The sequence below is a fragment of the Mus caroli genome, chromosome 16, assembly GCF_900094665.2.
Source record: "Mus caroli chromosome 16, CAROLI_EIJ_v1.1, whole genome shotgun sequence".
Taxonomy (NCBI): domain Eukaryota; kingdom Metazoa; phylum Chordata; class Mammalia; order Rodentia; family Muridae; genus Mus; species Mus caroli.
Window position 1 is genome coordinate 73,436,883 of NC_034585.1, and position 12,775 is coordinate 73,449,657.

At 47.5% G+C, this 12,775-nt stretch overlaps 1 protein-coding gene across 2 annotated transcripts in view; it reads left to right on the forward strand.

Moving 5' to 3' along the window:
• The first annotated feature begins 405 nt into the window (after positions 1-405).
• Positions 406-12,775, forward strand: part of Cxadr (CXADR Ig-like cell adhesion molecule) — a 50,783-nt gene continuing 38,413 nt past the window's right edge. For both annotated transcript variants that reach the window (XM_021184864.2, XM_021184863.2), the window contains exons 1-2: positions 406-491; positions 597-816. In XM_021184864.2, coding sequence (XP_021040523.1) covers positions 774-816 — 43 coding nt within the window. In that variant the 5' untranslated portion in view covers positions 406-491; positions 597-773. The remainder of the gene's footprint in view (positions 492-596; positions 817-12,775) is intronic.

Below are 12,775 nucleotides of genomic sequence, written 5' to 3' on the forward strand. Positions count from 1 at the left end.
TTGTGGGCTAACTTCAGGGCTGGGATGACTCATAATCGCAAGGAGGAGAAAAGCCCCAAGTATTTGTTAAACCTGCCGCCTCATTTTATAGGTCTAGTGTATACAGGGGTGGAAGAAAAGCCTCTCCCGAGCCTTCTATAGGAACCTAGCCATTCAAAAAGAAGGCAAGATATTGGCGGGGCTCTCTGATCGCCCATGGAAACACGGGTGCCAGGAGGTCCCCACCCCTGACCACAGGATGCACAGACTGCTAGTGGTGTGTCGAAAGAAACCTAGCTCAAGGTTTAGGGAGAGGGAGCAATTCCGGCCTGGAGCTGGGCTGGGGGGTGGGGGGGTGGGGAGGGCGTGACTGTGGTTTCAGCAGTGAGACTGGCTCACTGCTTCCCAGTTCACAAAGCAGCGATTTAGCCAGGGGGAGAAAGCTCGGGAGAGCTGGAGGTGGCTGCTGGCGCAAGCAGGTGTACAGCGCGCAAGACCGCTGGAACTGGAAGGTTCCCTAAGTGGGGAGTGGGGGTGGGGAGGGGGTGGGTGGGACGCGGGCTGATCCCAGTTTCCATGGCAACCCCAGGGCGCCAACACTGTGGGCTCTTGCTTAGGGGCTCCCGGGTGCTGCCGGAAGTGACGCGTTCACCTGCCGAGCTGGGGCGGGGCGCAGAGGTGCCTTCGCTGCTGCCACCGCCGGGAGCCAGACGGGAGTGTACCAGGCTCTGGGAAAACCAGGGCTCCCAGCCGAGAGCGTTTCCCTGCAAGCCACGACCCGGCCGGCAGCTACCATGGCGCGCCTACTGTGCTTCGTGCTCCTGTGTGGGATCGCGGGTGAGTTGCGGCACCTCTCCGTCCCAGTCGCTTGCGCTCCCAGCTCGCGGCCTCCCGGGAACAATGGGGCGTGGGGGGAGGGGGCGGCTCAATTTGGGGGGCGCTGCCGTGGTAGTGGCGGATGGGCACCCATGCACAGGGTGGTCTGCCCCGGACCACGCGCGCCAGCCCGGAGAATGCATCGGTCCCCGGGAGCGGCGCAGGGGGCGTGAGGCGTCTGGGAGGCAGCGGAGCGGGGACCCGATCGTCCGGTGGCGGTGGCGGAGGCTCGCCTAGGGGCGTGTGGGGCGCGCCTCCAGGGCAGCTTACCCTGGGGACCATTTGGCTTTATCTGCCCTTGTCTGTTTCCCGCGTCTGCCTGGGTGTTGTGTGCCGCCAGCCTTCCCCGATTTCCAAGCTCCGGGCTGCGAGTTTTTAGGTATCGGGTAGTCCAAGCCGGGGAGGCTGAATTACCAACGCCATTATTTGAGAGAAGACTGAGACGTTCGGTGTCAGTCGCCCTGGCTACCTCTAGGAAAGAAGCACCGAAGCTGCTGGGTTTTAGCTCCAAGAACAGGCTAGCTCGACCCAGCAGCTCCGAGACGAGGTATTAGGAGCCGAAGGTCTGATATCGCTGTTGGGGAGGAGTTACCCCGGGTTTGTAATAAGTTGATTTTTTTTTTTTTTTTTTGTATGATGATTGACGTTCAGGTGGTGAGGCGTGTGGTGTTAGAAATCGCCCAGTACATCTTTCAGCTGCAGAGCGTCTCTTTCAGGAAACAAGGCATTAAAAAAAAAAAAAATGCCTGGACCCCAGGACGCATACGCATTTTAGCACTTAGAAATTAATCTTTTTCTAAGTGTGTTTTAAACAAGTCGGTCTCATTTCCTAATACTAAGCAATTGGAGGAATTTTAAAGCCAAATGAGTCATGTAAAAGATTTACACGTTCAACTCTGGGAAGCACGCACGCGCACACACAGCGTAGCCTCCAAAGAGGATTGCTTAGGGTTCAGGGAGTTGGGAAGGTTGTTGGATCTGCCTCAGCTCTACTGGGATGGCTCTCTCTGCTTCCTGCTGAAATGTTAATTCCATTGTTGGATGCCACAGCTGTGGACATTACTCATGGGATCAACATTCTATTAACAAGTCTAATCTGTGGAGCTGAGGCTACCACACCACCTCCACCTTTTTTTTTTTTTGGATACAGATCTTTTAGGCTTGGCTGAAATGTCGAAATTAAATCTTGTGGAAAACAGGAAGGGTCGTTGAACCAGTCTGCTTGGTGAATCCCACCTTTGTTTGGTAAAACAAACCGAAGTTGAATATATCCAAAGCAGAAATTGGAGGAATGAAGGATGCAGGGAACTATCTTCCTCTTTTTTCTTTCTTATAAAGTAATGCTTTCCCCCCCCCTTCCTCTTCTGAAATACCTCTCTGGTGGTCACTCTTTCCATTAAGACTATTTTAATATACCTAGCTATTCATTCATATAATGTGCGTTAGTGTGTAGTGAACACACTCTCGAAGGACAGATGTTTTTTGTCTAAACAGGACAACTATTTTCAACTCCAGTTTTTCTGCTTCAGAACTCAAATTTCTCAGTTGACACTGACCCCCAGCCCCCAACCAACCAATCAACCAACAAATAAAATAAATCCTAAGCCCAAGTTCCAAAGACCTCAGAAACTTATTGATGTATGACTTTGAGTATTTTTGTAGATCTGACTCTTAGTGTGGTGGTGAGAAATTTCGTGCTTATACCCATTGACTCTTCTATTTGCAAAATAAGGTTTACTCATTAAATACTGCACTGCTGTAGACTGCCTTTGCAAGTTCTAAAGGGTTTGATAGGATGTCCTGGATGCTGATGGGACTCTGGAGGTATAGTTATTGCCTCTGTAGTTCAAAGTCATAGGATTAGGAATAGCAGTGGAGGCTGTAAGATACAGTAGTAAAATTAAACCTTTGGTTAAACAGTTACTAAGCATGTCCCCCCTTCCCCCACTTTGCCAGTGTGTCTGACCTCTAACTTATGCTGGAGCATGACCTTGAACACTGGGCAGATGACCTTGAACACTTGGTCCTCTTCCTCTTTCCTGGGCTAGTATTAGGAACTCAGTTCAACCACTCTACTGACTGAGCTACACACATCCCCAGCTGTACTTGTATGTGGTACATTTTCTAATGGCTCGTGTTTTTTTCCAAGGCTTGTCTGGAACTCAGATGTGTAGACAGCAAATTTACCAATAGTGTGTTCCTTCATCCTTCCCCTGCTGCTTGCTGGATTTACAGGTGTGCTCCCTACACCCGACTCCATGGGCTGTCTCTCCATTCCTTTAATCTCTCAAGCAACACTCTCCAAGGAGTGGCTTATAGTCATCTCTATTGTATGAATGGAGAAACTGAGGCATGGAGGAGTGTGTACATGAATGTTGAGCCGTCACGGTTTTGCTGCTCATTGGGCACATGTCACTGTGAGATTATACCTTTGAAACGGCCACTTTTCTTTTTGATTGCCTGTAATTGACATTCTCCCATCTGCCGCTGGTCGCCCGTCACTTAGGAAGAACCTGCTGTCGGTTTGACCTTGTGTCGCATGTTGAAGGCTTTTATGACTTAGCCTTTTAATTCCATGGTCTTGGTTGAGTGTTTTTGAGTCACTTTGAGGAATCCGAGACTTGTCCACGCTTAGGACACTGCAGGAAACTAATCTGTCCTGAGTGAACCCCACGTACCTCAAGTTTTATTCTCAGAGAGAGTCTCAGGTAGACAAAGCTGCCCTCTAACCAAGGATGGGCCTTGGATTCCTGAGTCTTCCACTTCTGCTTCCCAGTAGTGGGATTATAGATAGGTAGGCACTACCATGCCTAGCCAGCACCAGCCATTAATCCCAGCAATCGGGAAGCAGAGACAGGTGAATCTCTAGGAGTTCAAGGCTAGCCTGATCTACATAGTGAGTTTCAGGACAGCCACGGGTATGTAGAGAGACCTTGTCTCAAAAACAAAACACAGTAAAACAAACAAAACCCCAAATCACCAAAAAAAACCTAATTCTTTGAGGGTTTCGTACATGTTTATGGTTCGTTCTGATCTTACCAACCTCCTGCTTTCTCTTCAACTCTTCCCAGATGACCCCCACCCCCACCCCTACCCCCACCCCCACCCCGACCCCTGCCAGCTACTTCATGTCCTTTCACAATCCAGTGAGTCCAGTCAGTGCTGTTCATATAAGCTTGGGTGTGGAACCATCCATTGGAGCATGGATAACCTACCGAGGTCAGTTCCCCGAAAATAATTAACTGACTTTCTGACTGCCTTTAGCCGCCAAAGCTCCTTAGCTGGGGTGAGGCTTTATCCGGTCCTTCCCATCTGTGGCTTGATCTTAGCGCCAGCATTTCCGAAGGTTTGTTCAGTAACAGGGTGCTGCTGGCTTTCACTCTTCCAATGTGAGTCAAACTTAAAACCTGACTCCCTCACTCGCTTGCCTTGTGATGGTGGCCAGGTCCTCAGTATACGTCAGTTGCTTTCTGTGTCCAGTATGGGTGATCTGAGGAAGGGATTGAGAAGGTGGTGGTGGTGGTCACAGGGATGCATTGCTTCCATTGGATCAGAGGGAGAAGTTTAGGAGACCTCTTCCTGAATATGTTGACCGTAGTTAATAACCGTCTTGAGAAATTGCTGATATTTTAACTGTTCTTACCACACAAAAAAATAAGTATGAGGTAATTGTCAATTACTTGGCTTGATAGAGTCATTCCAGAGGGCACTGCTATGCATGGTCCCTCCATCCCTCCTCCTCTCTTCTCTGCCTCCCTCCTCCCATCCACCCTCTGGCTCTCTCACATTAGGTCACTTGTACTGTTACATAGGCAGGCTGACCTGACCTGACGGTCATGCTCATGGCTCCCCTTCCTGAATGCTGAGGTGGTGGGATGTGGGAGTGTGCCTCCACAGCACGAGCTCACTGTCCGGTCCTAACCTCTCGGCTGAAGTCACTGAAGGTAAAGATAGCCGGTGTGTTCTTCCCAGCCTGTTGTCTTTCCACACTTTCTGTGTCAGCTGTCCCATGGTTTGGCACGTTGTCCTTTTTACAATCTCTGCCCTAAACCTGGGTGACCTCATTACAGCATCACCGTGACCTTCAGCTTTACTGATAGGACATGGAAATGACTTCCAGTTCAGCTGGCTTTGAATCTGAACTTCTATTTCCTTCTCTTCCCTTCCCCCCTTTCCTACCTTCCCTACCTTTTCTTGCCCCACTCCCGTCTCAATTTTCCTTTTATTCTTTCTGAAGTCTCTGTTGCTAGGTTGGCTACCCTGAAATGTGCCCTGTTGGCCCAGGCTAGCTTTGAACTCATGGCCATCTTTCTGTCTCAGCCCACAGGAGTAGGAATTAAAGGCATAAGCCACCACAACCATTTGACTGTCTGACAGCCCTTTGTCATTTGAGTACCTTAGATGTTCCGTGCTGTGTTCCTAAGTAAACTTTACCATTAATTAGCTGATCAAAACGTCCATTCATTCAAGTATTTATAGTATACTATATATACTATGTTGTGGGCTGGGTGCCTCCTCAAAAGTGTTTAACATTGCAATTGTAAAATGTATTCACAAAGATGTGCAGTGAAGGGGATATGATGTTTCTTGAGGGTTGAAAGCTCAGTGGCTGTAAAATATGTAACAAATACTGTTTTGAAACTTACTGTACATGACTCAAGTTGGCCTAGGGTGGGGCCTGAGAGATTTTTTATGTTAACAAGTGACATATGACGTCACCGCTGACTAGGCTTAGTGGATAAGATGTAAAGGCTGTTTTGAGAGCTTGAGAGAAAATGATAGGTTGGTCAAGTTAGCCCCTCACACCCATGGCTCTGAGAAGCTGTGGGGGTTGTGAAAGTTCTCGAATGGTTAACAGTGCAGCTGTTCTGGAGGTGGGCAGAACTGCCCGCTCTTAGCAGGACACCCGGCTTGGTCTGAGCATGAGCGGCCCCTGTAGACACGCTGCACAGCAATGCTGGGCTTCCCCGTGGGTCTTTGGACGTTGTGTTGGGTGATGTGAAAGGTTCTGTCTGGTTCCTTGTTGGAGAGCAGCAGTACAGCTTCTGGCTTGATTTTTGTGGTGGTGTCGCAATCTGTATGGGGAATAATGAAAAGTGCAAGGTTTTTTCATTGTTTGTTTTTAAAAGACTTATTTATTTATTTTATGTATATGAGCACACCATTGCTCTCTTCAGACACACATCAGAAAAGGGCATCAGATTCCATTACAGATGGTTGTGAGCCACCATGAGGTTGCTGGGAATTGAACTCAGGACCACAGGGAGAGCAGTCAGTGCTCTTAACCACTGAGCCATCCCTCCAGCCCGACAAGTGGAAGTGTTTTTGTTTTGTTTTGTTTTTTGTTTTTGGTTGTTTTTTGGTTTTTCGAGACAGGTTTTCTCTGTGTAGCCCTGGCTGTCCTGGAACTCACTCTGTAGACCAGGCTGGCCTTGAACTCAGAAATCCGCCTGCCTCTGCCTCCCAAGTGCTGGGATTAAAGGTGTACACCACCACCGCCAGAACCCAGATCCTCTGCAAGATCAAGTGCTGAGCCATCTCATCTCTCCAGCCCTTAAACCATGAGGGGGGAGGGGACCAAAAACCAAACCCAAACCGAAGAACCCACAAGGTGGCGAAATTTAAAAAAAATAAGGTAAAAGGCTGATCCCAGGAGTGAGTCAAAGACCTGCAGTCCTGAACTGCGGAAGGATGCTGAGAGATATCAGCCATGAGTATCAGCTAAGGGGATGGGTAAGGCTGAGAGGTGTTAGCCATGAGTAACAGCTAAAGTGATGGAAGGATGCTGAGAGATGTCTGCCATGAGTAACAGCTAAAGTGATGGAAGGATGCTGAGAGATGTCAGCCATGAGTAACAGCTAAGGGGACCGGTAACGCTAAGAAGCATCAGTCTGGGAATAAGCAGCACGAGATTCGAACATGGATGCAAGAAGGACCTCTGTGGAGAGCTAGACAGGGTGAGGTTGTCCTAAAGATCCACAGAGCGGTGAGGCCAGTCCTACTGCCAACAAGCAATTGTGCAATTGAGGTCAGTGGATTGCGTGAGGATGTTATCTGAAGTGGTGAGAGGAAAGCTGGGTTTTAATAGGGCGTCTGGGCATTGGCTTAGTGGAGAATAGAAACCGGACTTTGACCATTGCCCCCTTGAACCCTAACTCCAAACCAGAAAGAAGCAAGCAGATCTTGCCTTTTTCTCCCTCCAGACTGAAGATCTCAAAAACCTCATTATTTGAACATTGATCCTCCTGCATATGAACTCTAGAATCCTTTGGTTGCTCAGGGATCACCATCCTATCTCATCTCTGACTTCTGGACCTTATCAGTGTTCAGCATCTTCTTCTGTATGCCTTCAAGCCTCTACTTCTCCCTCATTGCTCTCTGTTTTCCTATCTTAACCCGATCTTTTGAGGCAGCTGCCTGCATTTACTGCCTCAATTGTCTCTTCCCAAGTCACATTCCTTCTGTGAAAGGGCAGTGACATCTGGCTAAATCATACCTCCACCCCTCGTAAATCTTGTGGTAGAAATAGCTCTGTTGGGGCTACAGAGTTGGTTCAGTGCCTAAGAGCAGTGGCTGGTCTTCAAGAGGACCCAGGTTCAATTCCCAGCACCTATATGGGGGCTCACAACAATTTGTAACTCTAGTCTCTGGGGAATCTAGCACCCTCTTTAGGCACTAAGTCTTAACATTCTGTCTAAACACTACCCCACAGTTACCTGGCAATAGCCAGGTAGGCCTGGCCCACTATAAAAGGGGCTGCTTGCCCCCTCCTCCCTCTCTTGCTTCTCTTGCCTCTTTCTTTTGCCTCTTGCCCTCTTGCTTCCCTCTCTCCCCCTTCCCTTCCCCGCTCTCTCCAAGTGGCCATGGCCAGCCTCAACTTGTCTACTCTCTTCTTCTTTCTGCCTTTCTCTACCTCTTAACCCCCCTCCCCACACCCTGAATAACCTCTACTCTATACTATACCGTCGCATGGCTGGTCCCTCAGCAGGAAGGGATGCCTCGTCATGGGCCCACCAAGGCACACCCTCTCCCCCATACTTCACCACACCCCCATAGAACATATTCTTAATCATCTTTATCTTTTTATAAACACATCACTAAGGGCACAGCATTCTCATGGTACACGGATGTATATATAGGAAAATAGCCATATATATATATATATATATATATATATANTATATATATATATATATATAGCCATATATATATATGTATATATATATATATTTTATTTTCATTTCTATATATATATATATATACATATATATACATATACATATATATATATGTATATATATATATATATATAGAAATGAAAATAAAAAAAGAACCTTATTAAAGAACATCCTCCTCTTGAACTTTTTCTTACTTCCCACCCTGAGAATCCGTCTCTTTCCCGCCTCTTTGTTAATATCTTCCCTCACCTTGGCGTGCTGTGCTTGGCTTCCTACTTGGACTCTAAGTGCTAACCCCTCAAGCCCTGCGCTTTGAGTGAAGTTCCCCCTCCTGCGCTTTCAGCGTCTGGTCTATGTCTCATCGATCACAACCTTTTCCCATCATGTCACCCTTGCTGTCTCCAGTGGGACTCACACTTCACTGAGTGCCATTCCTTCTGACATGAAAGTCTGTTTCTTAGCCACCAAAAAAAAAAAAAAAGAAAAGAAAAGAAAAAAAAAGTCTCAGACAGAACTGTGGAGGATTCGACTTGACTCTCTCATAGGCTCACATCCTGCTCTGAGACATCATGTGTGTCCCTCTAGCCATGAGCCATTTTGTTCGGGTCATAGTACCATGCTGTTAACCTTGTTGACTTTACCTCTGGCCTTGGTGAGGTGATGTTTTCCTTGTGCTCCAGGCCCATCCCTTTCACACCAGGCACACCTTATGTAATTGGTTTTCTCCGGGAGATCCACGCTTTTGTGAGATAAGGGACTGTATACCCCCTCCTGGCTTACACCAAAGCTGTGCACATTCATTGGATAGGCACAGAAAGGCCTGCAGAGCCATTGGGAAGGCTCTAGAGTGAATAGAGCATTTGAAGGTCAGAGGTGGTGTGGTGGCAGACTTGAGCAAGACTGGGCTGTGTCTTTCCTATCAACTGGCCAGCTCTGGGGCACCTGGGTGCTCCGGAATGGCAGTAGTGTGTCTCTACTCCAGCCCAAACTTTAGGATTCCTTTTTGACTTGTTCTTTTCTTCTGCCGGTCTCCACGTTTCTCCATGCAGCGCCCAAGCCATCAGGTGAGAACTGATCCTTCTGTGAGTAAGTCAAGAAAATATTTAAGCTGGGGATTTTGACTGTCCATTCAGTGGTCCACAAGTCACTCATGTGAATGCTGAGATGACTATTAGACTAAGCCAGGAAGCAAGGGACGCCTAACTAGAGTGACCTTAGAGCCTTGGCTTCCCGGTTTTCATCCGACATACACTCTAGTAAAAGTAACAGTGTAAGACAAGCGATTCTCAACATGGGGGTGGCGACCCCTTTGGGAGTCACATATCAGATGTCTACATTACGGTTCATGACAGTGGCAAACGTAGTTTCGAAGTAGCAACTAAACCACTTTAGAGTTGTGGGGTCCCCACAACATGAGGCTCCGTGTGAAAGGGTTGCCGCAGTGGGAAGGTTGAGAACCAGTGCTCTAAAGTGATCGCTAGATGATTGGTTTCCCTCCTTGAGCCGGAGAGGAACAGAGTCAGGAAGCTGGTCGGGCTGTCAGCATGAGGAGCTGGGTTCAATTACCTAACTCGTGAAAAATCCGATCAGCATCAGTAATAGTGCCAGACCTTGGGGCCCCCCCTTGAGCTGGATCCCACTTTGGGCCTGTCCCTGGACCTCCTTTTCCTCAGGCTCTTCTCCATTTTTTGACCCTGTAGTTCTTTCAGACAGGAGCAATTATGGGTCCGAGTTGTGACTATGGGAAGGCAACCCCATCCCTCACTTGATGCCCTGTCTTCCTGCTGGAGGTAGACTCTACAAGTTTCCTTTCCCCTCTGTTAATCATTTCATCTAAGGTCCCTCTCTTTGAGTCCTGAGAACCTCTCACCTTCCAGGTTTATGGTACATTCTAGAGGGTCCCCCCGCCCCCCACTTCCCAGGTTGCCCGTTGCCCAACAAGCAGCTGAAAGAGTCAGATGCAGATATTTATACTGCATACCAATGGACAGAAGCTGGTGACCCCCGTGGTTGAATTAGGGGAGAGCTGGAAGGAGCTGAGGAGGAGGGAGAACCTATAGGAGGACCAGCAGTCTCAATTAACCTGGACCCATGAAATCTCTCAGACACTGGGCCACCAACCAGGCAGCATACACCAGATGGTATACACCAGCTGGTATGAGGCCTCTGACACATATACAGTAGACTGCCGGGTTTGGACTCAGTCAGAGAAGATGCACCTAACCCTCCAGAGACTTGAGGCCCCAGAGAGTGGTGAGGTCTGGTGGTGTGGGGATATCCTCTTGGAAATGGGAGCTGAGGAGGGGTGTGGGGAGGTATGGGATGGAGAACAGTCAGAGGGTGGACCCAGAGGGAGATAAAAACTGGACTATTATAAAAGATTAAAGAATAAAAAGAAAAGTCAGCTGTAGTGACATGTACTTAGAATCACAGCCCTTAGGAGGCCAGGATAGGGGGTCTCTGTAGCTCCTTGGCTACTGGCCTAGCCTACTTCGTGAGTTCCTAGGCCTGAGACTATCTCAAGAAAAGTTCAGGTTCATGGCACCTGGTGAATGAGACCTGAAATTGCCCTTTGACCTCCACATACATGGATCCCCCCTGTACACATAGACAACCTATGAACACGTAGTTCAAAAGAGGTTTTATTTGTCCATATTTACAGCATCTCGTTCTGTAACTTAGTCCATGTGAGAACTAGGAATCATTGGGCCTTGCCTTTCCTGGAGATGGGATTATAGGAATCCCAGCTCTGGAGTTACTGTCTCCTAGACACTAGGGACTAACGGGGCGTGACCTTTCTGAGTCCTTTCTTTTCTGGATTTCTAAATTTGGTTTGAAATTACAGATGGAGGAATGTGAGCAGAGTGGGTGGTCCCCTTGATGCAGTGCTAGGATTTCTTCAGACAGCTAGGACCTGCTTCATGCTTCTGTGGGATCCTTGTTATTAATATTGTTCTGCAGACTCACTTTTCCTAGTCTATTCACTGACTTCTGGGTGATGGGGTGACAAAGTGAAAGATGGTTTCCATTTAGTGACAGCAGACGATCGTTTGATGAGGCTGGGAGGGTAGGTTATTCCCCTACGCCTTCCCACTTGTGCCTCTGGAGCCTTGCTCTGCTCTGTTGTCTTACCCAGTCTGATTTGGAATGAGGGCTTAGCTAAGTTGTAAAGGCCTCCCCTAGAGTCCAGCAGTGTTAGCACTTGGTTGTAATTGTCAGGCTGCTCCGAGAAGCCTGTTTTCTGCTCTGTTGCAGGAAGGCATAGGAAAAGACGGGCCAACCATGGTGGTTGGGTTTTTTGAAGGGTGTAGTATATGATACCAGTGTCAGGATTCAATGTTTGTTCCTTAGTATTTGAGGAAAAGGTCTGGCACGGTTAAATGAACTAACTGTACATACTGCGGAAATACACATTTCTTGGAAACAATTCAGTTTCCTTGATGTGATGTGTAGATGCTTAGACTACAAGAAGGAAGGAGACTTCTGGATACTGCTTCATCTTCTGAAGCCAGAGGGATGCTTTCCTCAGTGCGCTTTCTAGGATTCCAGGATGCCTAAAGAACTTTGGACTGCACAGATGAACCTCTGTCAAGGATTCCTAAGGGCTATCTCGAAACTGTGAGTCACATATGATAAGTACGTAGTATCTTTGCTAAGTCCTTATGTCACCAATGTCTTCAGACTTTCCAGTAAAAGTCATATCTTTGCTAAGTCCTTAGATTGATGACTGTCGCCAGTGCCTTCAGACTTACCAGTAAAGAAAGTTTTGAACTTGGAAATCCAGGAGAGTTCCCATGTTTTTGGACTAGACATAAACTTTTCACCTCATTTTGAACCAGAGTAGTATTGCAGTAAGAAGCGAGAAGACTTTAACTTGTTCATTGCAAACAGGATCAGCTCAAACCAATCTTGAATGAGTTAAGTCCGAGATAGGAGAGTGAATATAGCCCATTGGTTTGGTTTTGTCTCTTTGATGCAGGCTCTGTGTGTAGACCATGCTGGAGTTGATCTTCCTAAACAGTGCCACACACACTACCACCACCACCCACCCCCTACCCCCCCCACCCCCGCAACCTCTGGAGCTCTGTGATTGTAGCGACATGCTGCCACTCAGGGTTCCTTGTTTCTGTAAAACGATTTTATTTGGATCTAGTGTCTTCAGGATAAGAAGGACAGCCATCACTCAGAGTTGCAGAGATCAAAGCCTGCATGCGTCCAGTAACATGATGTCACACAGTGCCGTGCAACAGAAATAATGTAAATGCCGCCTGCATGGGCCATTTGACACTTTCTTCCAGACTTATCTAGAAAGAAAAGGTGAAGTTAATTGAGTAACTTTTATTTAACCTGGTTTATGTCAAACACATTTCCATGCGTGATCACATTAAACGTATTGATTGGGGTTAAATATTTTCCATGTAGCCTTTGAAATTTGAAATTTTGGTGAGTGTTTCTGTTTATAAGCAGCTCATTTCAGCTACTATTTCAGGCGCTAGCCACTTGTGCAGTGGCTGGCAGTTGCCATATTAGCCACCAGAGAGCTAGAGTTCAAAGCAATACTTCTGCTGTGGTCAGCCCTAGAACAAACACTGGCTATAAACATGCACAGAAGCAGTGTGTCCTCAATGCTAATGGAGTATGGCTTTCTATTATTCTTGGGAGGTTTTACCTTTCAAATAATTATCCTTGTCACACGGTATTTTCTGTTGGCAATGAGCTAAATAAAGCTTCCCGTTTCTTAT